At 44.7% G+C, this 12884-nt stretch overlaps 1 protein-coding gene across 1 annotated transcript; it reads right to left on the bottom strand.

The window, feature by feature from the left end:
* Nucleotides 1-1412: 1412 nt before the first annotated feature.
* Nucleotides 1413-5099, bottom strand: LOC104614066 (cytochrome b5 type B; the record flags this gene model as incomplete). Its single annotated transcript, XM_010287528.1, has 4 exons — nucleotides 1413-1503; nucleotides 2493-2524; nucleotides 4411-4437; nucleotides 4971-5099. Coding segments are annotated over 4 exons (279 nt in total), but the record flags the coding sequence as incomplete, so codon positions are not given.
* Between the last annotated feature and the right edge of the window lie 7785 nt (nucleotides 5100-12884).

Here is a 12884-nt window from a genome sequence, read left to right as displayed (position 1 = left end):
CTAGGCTCCACTCGCAGGGACTACGCAGTTCCTTGGCCTTCGTTTTTTAAAAGGCAGAGTGTAATTCCACATCGAAGAAATTCTTCACACAACCTCCCAGGGAACATAGTTTCACAGAAGAGAGAAGAAAAAACTGCAACCTACAGGAGATTTTCACAATCAGGACCCTGATATATCGCTTCCCTTTTTTGCTGCTATTCAAAAAGATGGTCAGCTTCGCTGTAACGTTTTAATCAGGAGCCAGTGTCAGAGCAGCATTGTAGAGCACTGCTGAAGGATATCGGACACCAGAAGACGAGTTCCCTTTATTTAGCAGATCCCAAAGCCACAGACCAACGTGCTGGAAGAGCTGGGCAGATTCATGCCTCCATGCATGAAGCATACCTTAGATTGTCTCTGGGCTGTTGGAGGCTGACTACATGATACACAAAAGCAGAAGAAGAGAGGAATATCCTCCTCTATTCCAAGACAAAAACAGTATTATGCACAAATCCCAAATGGATTCCTTTTCGCTTTTCATTGGGGGTGAAAAGACCAGATTTATTTGTTTTTCTCCCCCCATCTGGCGCACATTCACAGTGAGTAAGAATGAGTTTTGTTTCCAATACACGTGTCAGATCAAGACCTGAGGGAGAAAGAAAAATCTGCATTTCGAGAAGCCACATGTCAGTTCCCATTTCTGGCATTGCCGCACGCAGCACAAAAGCACCCAAACAAACCAGAATTCAAGGTATAAATTGTTTCACAGAATATACAGTTTAAAGGGACAAGTACAAATATTACAAAATGAACAGAATTGCTTTTAAAATACTTATATTTGTTTAACCGTTAAAAACAGACACGTACAGAAAGAGGTAGCAAAGCTAACAATTTCCTGCTGCTCCAATTAGTGTTGCCTGCATGCACTGGGAAAGTTACTGCGGAACCAAATCTCCGGACATCTTTTCTGGAAAGGACCATAGACAACTTGCAGTTTATTTCTGGCAATGCTATGTGAAAGACTGAGGCAAACCCACAGGCTCACTAGCAGCTGTTTCACGTTGTCTGGCTTAACGAAAAGGCATTGAAAGAAAAAGGTTGTCTGTGGTTTACTTCAGAGAGCAAGAGAGAGCGAGAGAGAGCGCACGAGCACGCACACACGAGGGAGACCACACACAAACGTAAGAGAATACTGGGAAGTTGCACTCGCCCTGCCACCGCACAAGGAAAGTACGACAGGTCCGTGGGTCCCAGAGTTAGAATAAAGAGTTTGGTATTAGCTTGGTCCCATGGATATCAATATCACTTGACAGACTCAAAGCTAAAAGCAAGGCAGAAAAGGTTAAGGGAAACAGAACTCCACATGTTGCATTCATGCACTCTCTCTCTCACACCCTCTCTTTCAGGCTTTCTGAAGTCCCAGCAAGGTCAGTTCAAGAAGTTCTCCCATCCAGCATGTAATAGCGATACATTAAACCTATGACCAGTGCTCCGAAGATGGGAATTAGCCACGTTGACCAAAAACTATAGGGAGAAAAAACAAAAACAAACCAAACAACAAAGCAAAAATTACACACAACACAAAACAGAAGAAAGTATCGAGTTAATAATTCATTCAAGATGCTCATCACTTATTACATGTCTGTTTTCATCTAGGGAACTCTCGGGACCTGTCTCCCATCAGCTAACGGGGCTGGGCAGCTCTGGCAGTCCCCGCGCTCAGTGCTCTGCCCGGCCCCTGCGAGAGGCCCCTGCGCCTGCAAGGGTGGCTTGGTGGCTTACAAAATAGCAGCTGAATTGCTGAAGTTTCCAGCCTGGCACATACAGAAACCAATTTGGGGTTTTTGTTGTTGGTTGTTGTTTTGGGTTTTTTCCTTAAATAAGTCAGACTGTAATTTGTGCTATACAAACAGCTGAGTTGACTCAAGGATGGAAATTGCTACAGCTATCCCACAATAAATCTTCCTCACTCATAAACCAGAGGCCACAGGCTCACCTTCAGCAGCCCCCTTAGCAAGAAAGTTCTGCATCAGCTACAAAAGAGTAGGGCCCTGTTCCGGCTGTAAGCACTCCTGGATTTTCACCTAAGTGGGGCTGGCCACAGTAAAGATCCTCCAAAAAAAAAAAAAATTGCACATCACTGTGCTGCATCACCCCACAGCCACCACCCAGATAATCGCTGTAGTGCAAAGGGACTGCAGCCAGAGGTGTGTAGCATGAACACATGGGCCAGAGAATTCAAGCTGCAAAATAGCAGGATTCTGCCCAGAGCGGAGCAGGGGAATTCGCCCCACCGGCTGGGTCCCCACATCCAACAAGGGAGGCGCACGCCCTGGCAGTTATCTCGGCGCGCTGCAGTTCGGCAACTTATTTTGGACTAGCTGCCTGCTGGAAGGACAGTGCAGTAATATCCACGGCTTTTTTTCCCTGTCCATCAGAGTTAATATGCAGTTCTTCAAACAAAGGGTCCTAACTCCTCAATTTCTTACTCTTATTTTAAGAAGATACTATACCTTGCTTGGCCTGAGGATGTCATACTTGGATTCTGAAGGAGGAAAGAGGGAGTTAGCAGGGGAAAAAAGAAACATCAGACATATGCTAATAAGACTACAAGACTGAACACGCAATTACGAATACAGAGGAAAAATAACCCTCCCCTCCTCTCCCAAACACCCTCTGTCACAAGTGCAGATGTTTCTGGGGATGCTTGTGCTCATCCTCACCTTCCACGTTCCATCCATCAATCCAGTCCTCCCACCCAGTCCTCAACTTCACATTGGAACTCACACCCCTCTCAAAAAAAGGTCTTGCTCATTACCTCACACACCAGCCTGTTTGTTATACACGCTATGGACGATAACCGCACTCTGGCAGGGATAGCCCTTGCACGATGATCCCCTCCCCAAGCCCCTGCCCACGTCCCCGTTTGCTATCCTGCTGGCTGACCACTGAACCATACAACCACAATGTTCTCTTCAGCTCTTCCCTTGCACGCAACCCATTTCCAAACTTTAATACTTCTCCTCTCATAGAACTCCGAGAACTTAAATACTTTTTCCAGTCAGCTGAAATTCTCGTTTAGGCTTTCATCAAGTCTACAGCCTCTTCCTCGGTGGCTGTTGCTGCTCTCCAGTTGATTCAACACCTACCAGCCAAAAGTCACCTCTCCTGCCCATTCTAAAGAGAATTACCTCCATTCCTCGAGCGCCTTAGTGCTTCCTTTTCTGCCAAAATACATTCAGTGGATGCTAAACATTGACACTCATCCGTGGGGAGCTACCTCTGAGCTGCATCACAACAGTATACAACATTTTGTGTGTGCGCGCGTGTGTGTGTGTGGTTCCCCCCCTATTTATTTTTACATTGCTAATATCTATCTCTTGCTGCTATTTTTAAATTATACTTGGGCCAGCTTTTAAAACAGATCATAACTCACTGGACTTTCTCCTCAGAAGATAAACTTATTTGAAAAAAATATTTAACTCATATCCAAGGGAGCTACTCAGATTACTACTTATTCCTATGCACATTTTAGGCATGCGATTCTGTTTATGAAACGGAGTTGAACCAAAGAATAAATTTTAAGGTGAATAGATGCGTAATCATGCCATCTCGTGTTATAACTAAGTGTAGGCGTTACCCAGCCTGAGTTATTCTTCCTATGGCTGACTACAGCAAGCAAGCGCTCCCAAGGGCTTCAGTCGCCGCGCTCTCCGTTGACAGTTTGCTTCTTGATTCCTGCTACTCTGCAAGCGGCCCTGCTTAGAACAACACCTAACAAAAGCTTGTTGAAGCAGAGCTGCACCTGGTCCAAGCCTTCGAGCCAAGCGAGAAGAGAAGCCAGCTGCAAGGCACATGTTTACCTCTCGGATGGGATTCTATTTATTACCTTTCCCTCTCCCCATCAGTTTCAAAGGCATTTTTGCAACACTGTTCCCTGTTCTAATCCAGGAGTATCTGAGTTTTAAGCAACACCAATGATTACCAGGGCAGTTAACAGAGAATTCTTGTTTTACAGCCAACCCCATGGTGGCTGTGCCTGTCTCCTGGCTTGACTGTAACAACACTAACAGTTCAGTGGTCAGGACATCACGAGTAATGCAAAAGAAAAAAAAAAAAAAAAAGAAAAAAATATGGTCTGTGGCTCAAGGTGTGGAAATAACCTTGCTGATGTCAGGGGAGTGGGGGCACACAAAACCACTTCCAGTTTCACACTGAGGTGACTGCTGAGCTTTAAAACAAAAGCAAAGGTATAATTTGCTTGGAAGATTTATTCATTACCGTAGTTTGTATAAACATAAAGCCACAAGCTAAACAGAGGAGGGGAAGAAAAAAAAAAGGCGTGTGACAACTTCTTTGTTAATTTTGTGAGCATGATGTCGTTTCCACAGCATTAAATTAAAACGGAAAAATAAAACACTAATAGCTTACCTTAGAACCTTCTTTTTTACGATCATGCTGTCAAGGGGGAAAAAAGAAGAAAAAAAGATAAGCACCGACTTCAAGAGAAACCTGCAGTCTTTACGAGGGAATTGTTCTGTACACAGCACTCATCATAGGGGTAATTGCCTGGACTCAAGTTTATAAAGGAGTCATTCCTTCAGCACCCAAAGGCATGGTCTTCGTAGCAGGCAGGAAGCTGGTGTTTGTGCTGTGCCCCTGTGATCTCTCACCCTCCTGAACTCTAAATTACAAGGCAAGGGGAAGTTATGGTACCACCAGCTACAGGGGGAACTGATTACACTAGCTTCTTTAAGTGCCCTTGATTTAATTGTAGTGAGAAATCTGTTTTGAATGGTGGAAAGAGAAGACTAATTTAGTTTTGTTTCCTCAGCAGAAATCCTGGACAACACAGAGACTCCCTAAAACCCTCACCTACTTACTTATTTCACAAGACACATCTTGGTGTATGTGTTTAGTGGGTTACACAAAGGAGAGTCATACTTTTACACAGTCCCATCCTGTGTTTGAAAGAGCCAGCTGGTCCTTACCGGGTGGATCTCCCCTACGTAGTACTGCTTGAGCATTTCCCTGGCGTCTGTGGAATGCCCAACATCTTCAAAGCTCTCTGTGGCATCTCTACCAGCTTGTTCGAGCAAAACCTCTTCTCCACCTGGATGCTGGAAGAGAAGACTTCAGTTGAGCAAAGGGCTAGATGCAAAAAAGGTGCCAAGAGTGTCAGCAGCCTTCCTTCCAACCTCTTCTGTTCATCATGGATGCCTCAAACCACGTCACCAATAAATCTTCCAAAGATTCAATTGTCCAACCTCTCCTTCAGGAATTCACAAAGAACAACGTGTGTGGCACAGCACGGAAAATACTTTGCATAATAAAAAAACCTTCCAAACAGGCGAATCCTCAACATACACAGGGAAGCACAGCTTTGTCCCCCACAGCCAAGCTATCCCTTTTGTGATTCTGTAATGGATTTGGGCATGAAAATAATACAAAAGAACGGACATCCTCATGTAGCTTTTCATGGGCTTCACTGCATAAGGCAGACTCCCTTGCTCGCAGAGGAGCCTCTCCTGCATGATTTTCTCGAGAACTTTCCTGAGGACACTCCACGATGACACCGGCGTTTCTGTCGGTGGCAGATGGTCACAGACAACTGTCAGACCAAGCGCTATGAACTGACAACAAACCCAGGTGCAATTCTGTTTTCCTTGATGGGTTGGGCCCTTCTCTAGCACTGTCAATACCATAATTCCAGGAACAGATTGGCAATGGAAAGCGCTAACCGCAAAGCCAGCAAAGTGCAATCTCTTTACAGTGTGAGTGTGAACAAATAGTTCAGTTTATCAGCTAATCCAGTTAAACCAATAAAGCAGTCAAGCTTCTGAGGGCACACACAGGGACTAAGCCAGTTTTCTAGAGCGTCAGGCTACAAGTACTAAATGCGCTAGTTGAGAAGATGAGACTTGTTCACTGCTGCCTGAAATGCCTCTAGCAGCTACAAGACTGGAACTGGAGAAGAGAGGTTGGACTAAATTGGATCAAAGGAGTAACACACCTGTTTTTCTCTGTAATATCCTTTTCCTTCCCACAGACACAGAACAGTTGTCATTGCCCCTCTTCCTTCAGCTTGTCTGTTTTTGCTGCCAAAAGCCTAAACATTCCCACTTGGCTATCACACCTCATACCAAACATACTCAGTATGGACACAAAAACAGGCCAGTTGTTTACTCCAGTGAGTTGCTCCAGCCAATTCTGCAATCCTCGTATCAGAGCTCCTTATTCTGAATAAATCCCTTTATTGTCCAGGTGTATAACAAAATCAACATGGAGCTCTCTCAGCAGCCATGAAGGGCAAAGTCTGCAGTCCTAGGACACGGTTTGGTTAGCAGTCGTCACTTATTAGATTGCCTTAGCTGTAAAACCAAGCGAGGCTCCACTCTACTCATTCCCTCCGTGCCTGGCCACAGGTTTTACTGCCATTTCTCCCACACCAACCCTGAGGCTCACTTGATCTCAGAGGGAGCAGATCAGGGGCTACCCTAGCAGAAAATCCACCCTACAAAACAAAGAAAAGGAAGCAACTATCTGCTGGGATAGCTGTGAATGAGCTCACTACAGGGTTGGATGCATGGCTCTCTTTACGCAAGGGAGTTAACAGGAACACAGGCAGCAGCAAGACCACCCTTCAGATCATTTCTGCACCCCTTAGGTCCCGCTCTCAGACTTGGCTGCAGTGGTAGGATGTTGTATATTGTCTATGCACAACAACTGCCCAATTTTCAGTTATTTCATATTTCAAGCATGCTTACAAAGATCCACAGAAACTAGGAGATGAAAATCTGGCCATTTACTTTAAGCCTTCCTGAAGAACTCCTTAGGGATGTCTCACCAGAAATCTCATTTCAGATGGAAAACATCAGAACTGAATTTTAAGAAGATAATCTTGTTTTCCTAATCATCCATCAAAAAAGGGCAGACAAAAACCTCCAGTAACAGGGAACATGCAGTGGATCTTGGCTTTCAGTGGCATCCAATCTTTGCTTGAGAGAAGAATGGTAACGTACCAGAGACAAGAAGAACAGTAAAGTTTAATCCTCGTTACACCTTTGGGTCTGAAGCCTTTTTATACACTTGCTAAATCCACAAGTAAGAAAAAGAATTATTTATGCATGCACATCTGTCCTTTGCTGTAATCACCAAGCCAAAAGAAAAAACTTCAAAACATTTTGGCATACTGTATTTCTGAAAGGACTCCCTAGTCTAGACAACCACAACTGCAGCCAGACAATTCTTACCTTGTCATACCCGAGCAAACGTAAAACCAGACTATTTACACAGGAAGTCATTTACTCTACCACAAAACTTCTCAAAGCTACAGCTCCTGCAGGAAAACATGAAAATGAGAGTGTTGCAAACTGTGAAAAGAAAAAAAAAAAAAAGTATGGTATCAGTATCAGCCAAAAAATGGCCAAAAAATGTCTGGTGCTGAAAAGAAACAGACAAAAACAAACAAGAACAAGAGAGGTGGGCCCAAGCACCAGTCCTCAGAAGTTTTCCTCAACAACAGTAATAGAATTGGAACCTCCTTGTCACTGGAGCCTTCAGCACACACAATAAAGAAAGTACTTGTTGACAGCAACGTTAATAGCCTTGAAGCACCAGTTCTGGAAGGATATGACCAATGCCACTGAGCAGAGAAAACAGTTTTACAGTGAGAACCCTGTCACTTGGCAGTGAAAGCACAACAGCCATCACCAGTATAAGGCTCCCACCAGAGTCCCTGGCGCAGGCGGAGCAGAAGGGAGGCCAGCCTGCTCTTACCAGAGTCAGGAGATTTTGGAGAGGAGAAAACCTGAGTCTTCCTCATGCCCTGCAATATGCACAGCAGGTGCTCTCAAAAGCATCATTTTAGTGTGATCTTTGAATCAAGTTCTCCAAATTCCAAACTGGGTCCACAGAAGAACAGCAGAAATAGGGAGTTTTACAACCCCATATACACTCCAAGCTCACTTGGAGTCACTGATGCTCTGAGGTGGCGAGCGAAGAAAGTCTGCCCTTAATGACTCGCTCCCTAATTAGCAGCTCATATAGTCCATCTTCTGTGTTCAGCCAGCAAGGTTGAATTTATTCATGAGACCTCAGAAGATGCTCTATCTGTGTAGCCTTTAGAAGGGACATGGAGCAAGCAAAAAGCAGCAGCAAGTCAGAACCGTAGGCATGCAGCAAAGGCTTCTGAGAGTGCAACACAAACTCACCGCAGAAGGCCAGAGCCTAGAGTCACCTCTTCACAAACTTCAAGCGCCTGTCTGCATACATCTGGCTGGCAACTGCAGTTACAGACCCACTGTAAACTACAGACGAGCTCAGAAGCAACACTAAGCTCTACGACTAATTAGATTGCTGGATCAAGTAAGACACGAGATCATCAGGTTGAGGAAGGATGCAAAAGCTTTCATTCCTAGCCCCCAGTATTAGTGAAGTAAGCCAGGAAGAGTATTACTGTGCAATAGTAATGTACCAGTAACGTACAGGCCAGGAAACAAGGACAAGCAGCCACCTAGGTAAATGGCATTTGTCAACTACACATCCTCCAAAGCTTGTTTTAAGACACAGAACAGGTTTCCCTGAAAACATCTCTGCAAAGCTGGAGCAAGTCAGCATGAGCAAAAACAGATCTCTCACATTCCTCCTTCTCCCTCACAGAGTTCTGGTTTCAGATACACCAGAGTATGCAGAAGTTAAATGCGGAAAGACAAAGAAGGGTATTCAACATTGGTTTCTTACTGCTGGTGCAGTAAGGAGGTAAGAATCTAAAAACTTGCTGCTGCTTTGGTGTAAGCAATCATCTGATACTTCCCTCCTCTTTACTTTCATCTCAATGATAATGCTCTTAACTACCTGCTCATCTGAGCACAGACCCTACCTTAGCTATACACTTGCCTGGAAAGAGCGTAACTTCTGTTAGAACCATATGATTTTAAAGAGAAGCTGTCAGTAGTAGACTATTTTCTTCTTTTGACACATAGTTTGAAAACATTGTACTTAAAACCCACTGACCAATTTATTCAGTTAGAGTTGTCACAACCCAGGCTCATGCCACTTGGAAACCGCTTCAAACAGATTTCTAGTCACACTTATCACGAGTGTCAGAAGCAGCAGCACATGCCAAGACACAAAGCTGTGGTGGCTGCTGTGTCTTGTGGACCCAGATAACAGACAAAAGGGTGTACTGAAGAAACATGTGTCTCCAAACAATTCTAGTCATACGTAAAAATGGAGATAAACCATGTGCCTCTATCATAAGAATGCTTGTGAAAATAAGTCTACTACAGATTGTGCGCAAGTTAAAAGACACAGATTTTAATACCAGTGTGGCGAAGGCCTAAGTGTGAGCAGGACCAGACCTCAGAGAGCCTGTCAGGGAGGTCCATCTGCCTTCCTCCGCTTCCTCACTCATCATTCACACCTACCTGAGCAGCCAGCCCATATTGCTCTAGCCATAGTCTACACTTGCTTTTCTAGACTACTGCAATCAGGAGTAATAACAGGTATTCTGGTGGTCCAGTTATCTAGATTTGGGAGAAAATCATACTATCACTATAAGGCTATTTCCAGTTCGAAATAATCACACTTCATTTCAGGCACTTACAGGCTTTCCGAAGCACAAGAGATTGCAGTCTCTCAGAAACATCTATGAAATTTCAGTTGCTGTCTTTGCACATCTCCTGCATTTTGTTCACGTTCTTATTATTCAGTAGAATTCTGCTATGTGGGAAGTGTCTTAATTGTTATTCCTATTACACAGTAAATAACAAAGTAAACTGGAAGCTTAAACTGATCTATGCTTCAAACAACATACAGATTTTGAGTTAGCTAGCTAATGGCTACCTGCTGTACCTAGTTTGCAGGAATCACAAAGCAAAATTCGTAGCAGCAAGGCTTCTTTGAGATTACGCAATCACTCCAAGGTAACGCTGCAGTGGAATTCAGCAACCCTGTTCAAATAATCTGTGACCAAAGGCCAGAAAAGGCAACAATTAGACACTGCTTCAGTGACTGCACAGGATCAAGGGGAAATATTACCCACTGAAACCCTGATAGCTGCAGTTACGGCAACTCAGAGCTCTAAAGCAGAACAGTTTTATCAGACAACTGTAACTTTTAAACAAGACAAACACTCCTGGTTCTGATCAGCTACACATTGTTCCGCATCACTTGACTGATTACAGTGGGGTAACAGATATAAAGTGTAAATTAGGCCTTGATCTAGGTTTACAAGTTTCACTGTGTCAGCAAGGGGTGTACATAGAAGAATGTTCTGTCAGCCATGCTGGCACAGTGAAGAGAGTAGCCTTATTCTTCTTCCTTTCTCTAGTCTACGTAGATCTTTTTCATGTCAGAAAAACACAAATAGGATAGAGGGGTTGGAAAGGGCAATGTGAAATATCATCTCAGGATAACATTCAGGGCACCACTAAACCTGGCTTGCTGCGGGGGAGTGAAGCATTTTTCTGGGCTCATTTGTAACACCGAAGGTGTCCCCGGGAACATGTCCCAGATGCTGTCTTACGCAGAGAATGCCGAGATGAAGACTGTGACCACCACGCAGTGTCCATGCTCTGAAGCACAGCGTCATTCACACTGGGGTAAGTATCTTGAAAACGTTTTTCTAACTCTTAAGTCTGAAAAGCAGTAAGCAGCAACCATAATTGGAACACAGAGGCAAGCGTAAGACAAGGCATGCAGTTTCTGCAAGTACTGTCCCAACCTCCAGCTGGTTTTGGCTATTTAGCATTTTGTTATTTAGAAACCAGCAGTGAACTGCTTTTCCATGTTTTTGCCCGGTCTTCCCCTGAATCTACTTAACCTTCTTGCATCTGCAGCAACCTTTGACAAAGAGTTCCACTGGTCTGCTCCCTGTTGCATGAAAAAACACCATTTGTTTGTTTTGAACCTGGCTCCAGACAGCTTCTTTGATGTCCCCTGGTTCTTGTAGTAGTGTTTTAGATGCAGGCAAGCATGATAGATTTCAGAAGCTAGTGGAGTAACAAACATTCTTCAAAACACACCCACCACCCTGCCTGTTTCATTTGGTCAGCAGAGGTAGCTGGGCCCACAGCTTTGTACTCCACTGCTCTCTCAGGAATCTGATAGATGCCAGACAACAAATTTGGCCTAGTGCCGGGGAACCCAAGCATTGGAGGGGGCGTGCATGTAGAAGGAGGCAGTCAGCTGCTCAAAAAATCCTCACGTACCAGTTGGAAGACTCCTGGTCTTGTGAACTGACTCTGGAACAGGAATCCGAGTACCTTAATTCTGCTCATAGCTCCACCATTTAAGATCTTCCCGAGTTAGACTCACACTCACTATGATCGTCTTCTCCTTCCCACCCCAACAATAAGCTCTCTACAGTACAGTTTGCATCTTCTTGTAGATGCATATGACTAAATATGCAAGTAGTCCCTCACCTCAGCCAGACCTGGGGGTTCTCCTGTGAAACAAACAGCTGAGCAGCATTCCTCGTGCCACTGCTGCTCCATAGCACCAGGCCGCCACGCTTCCACCAGGCACCATCCCACTGTCCCACATACTTTTCTTTCCAGCATACTGGCTGCCTAGAGTCTCTCTCAAGTATCAAAGACCCAAGAACAGCAGCTGCTCAGCAGGCAGCTTTTCAGATCCTGCATCTGACACAGAGGTGTCTGTAAACAGTGCTGGAGTACCAACAGTAGACACTGGTGAGCAAAGCAGAGAGGAGCCGGAATCCATTTATGGTCCTGCAAAAGCAAGGGGTTTTTTCATGATAAAAGCTATAAACAGTGCAGAACTGGTTACGGCAAAGGCCAGCTCAAGCCACCGCAGTAAAAGACACTCCATAATTTGTTCACTGAAATACCTTAGCGGCTTTCTTAAAATAAACACTGGGGGGAAGACTCAAAGCACAAGTCAGATTCTGAATGAAGTGTTATGATATTGGATCCAATGAACCAAATAGATTGTGTCCCCCTTTATAAACAAATACCAAAAGCTACACAAAAAGCCACTGCCTCCAGCTGTCAGGCCACCGTAAAAAAGGTGCCAGGTTATCATTGTCTCCTCCTATCCGCTAAGCCTCTACACCTCACCAAGGTAGCTTTGTCATTATCTGTTATGTGACTACATAGCAGATGTGCTTTAATAATTTCCTGGACGAAAATCAGAGTTCAAGCAAAACCAACAAGCAGCAACATGTGCATTTTCAGTGAAACGCTCTTAAAGCTGATTCAGAATAACTTTCATACATTATCCTGTAGACGCAACAAAGGGTTTGGTGTTAAGATGGGATAAGATAACTTTGAAATTTTGTTGCCATTTCTTCCCAGTCTGCTTTCAGCTCCAACACTAATTCTGCTCTCAACCTTCTCAAAAACAGAAGTCAAAAGCATCGAGCCTAGAAACAATTTTTGTCCCCACATCCAAGAGAATTGGAGGTTACGCAGCAGAGACTGCATTGCTTCCAAATCACTCGTGCACGGTCACCTCTGGGAGGGCAGTAGTGCGGCAGATGCTCACCTACTGAATCACCATTACTTTCTTCTTTTTAAGTTCTGGAGTGTCCCCGGAGACAGCAAATTTAAACTACTAATCTAGCCCAATACTGTTTACCCTGCCAGACCAGAAGTGAAGAAATGCGGCTTGAGGAGAGCTGTGCCTCCCATGTAAGGCATGCCTGAACAGATTTCCTAGGAAAACAGAAGTTGACTCAAACGAGTTGAAGCACAGCCCCTGCCCTCGGCTGGCCTTTGCCAACACGACCTGCCACCACTCTCACGTTTCTTGCAGGCATCTCTGAGCAGAGGCAGGAGCTGTCCTGGGCATATGAAGGGCACAGGCGGCCAAGAGACCGGCGGGTCTCCCGTGGCCCCTCCTCAGGGTTTGTGAACCCCTCCTTCGGGCAGTACTGGGCC

Source organism: Phaethon lepturus, unplaced genomic scaffold (assembly GCF_000687285.1).
Source record: "Phaethon lepturus isolate BGI_N335 unplaced genomic scaffold, ASM68728v1 scaffold52045, whole genome shotgun sequence".
NCBI classification, from domain to species: domain Eukaryota; kingdom Metazoa; phylum Chordata; class Aves; order Phaethontiformes; family Phaethontidae; genus Phaethon; species Phaethon lepturus.
This window is presented reverse-complemented; position numbering and strand designations above follow the sequence as displayed.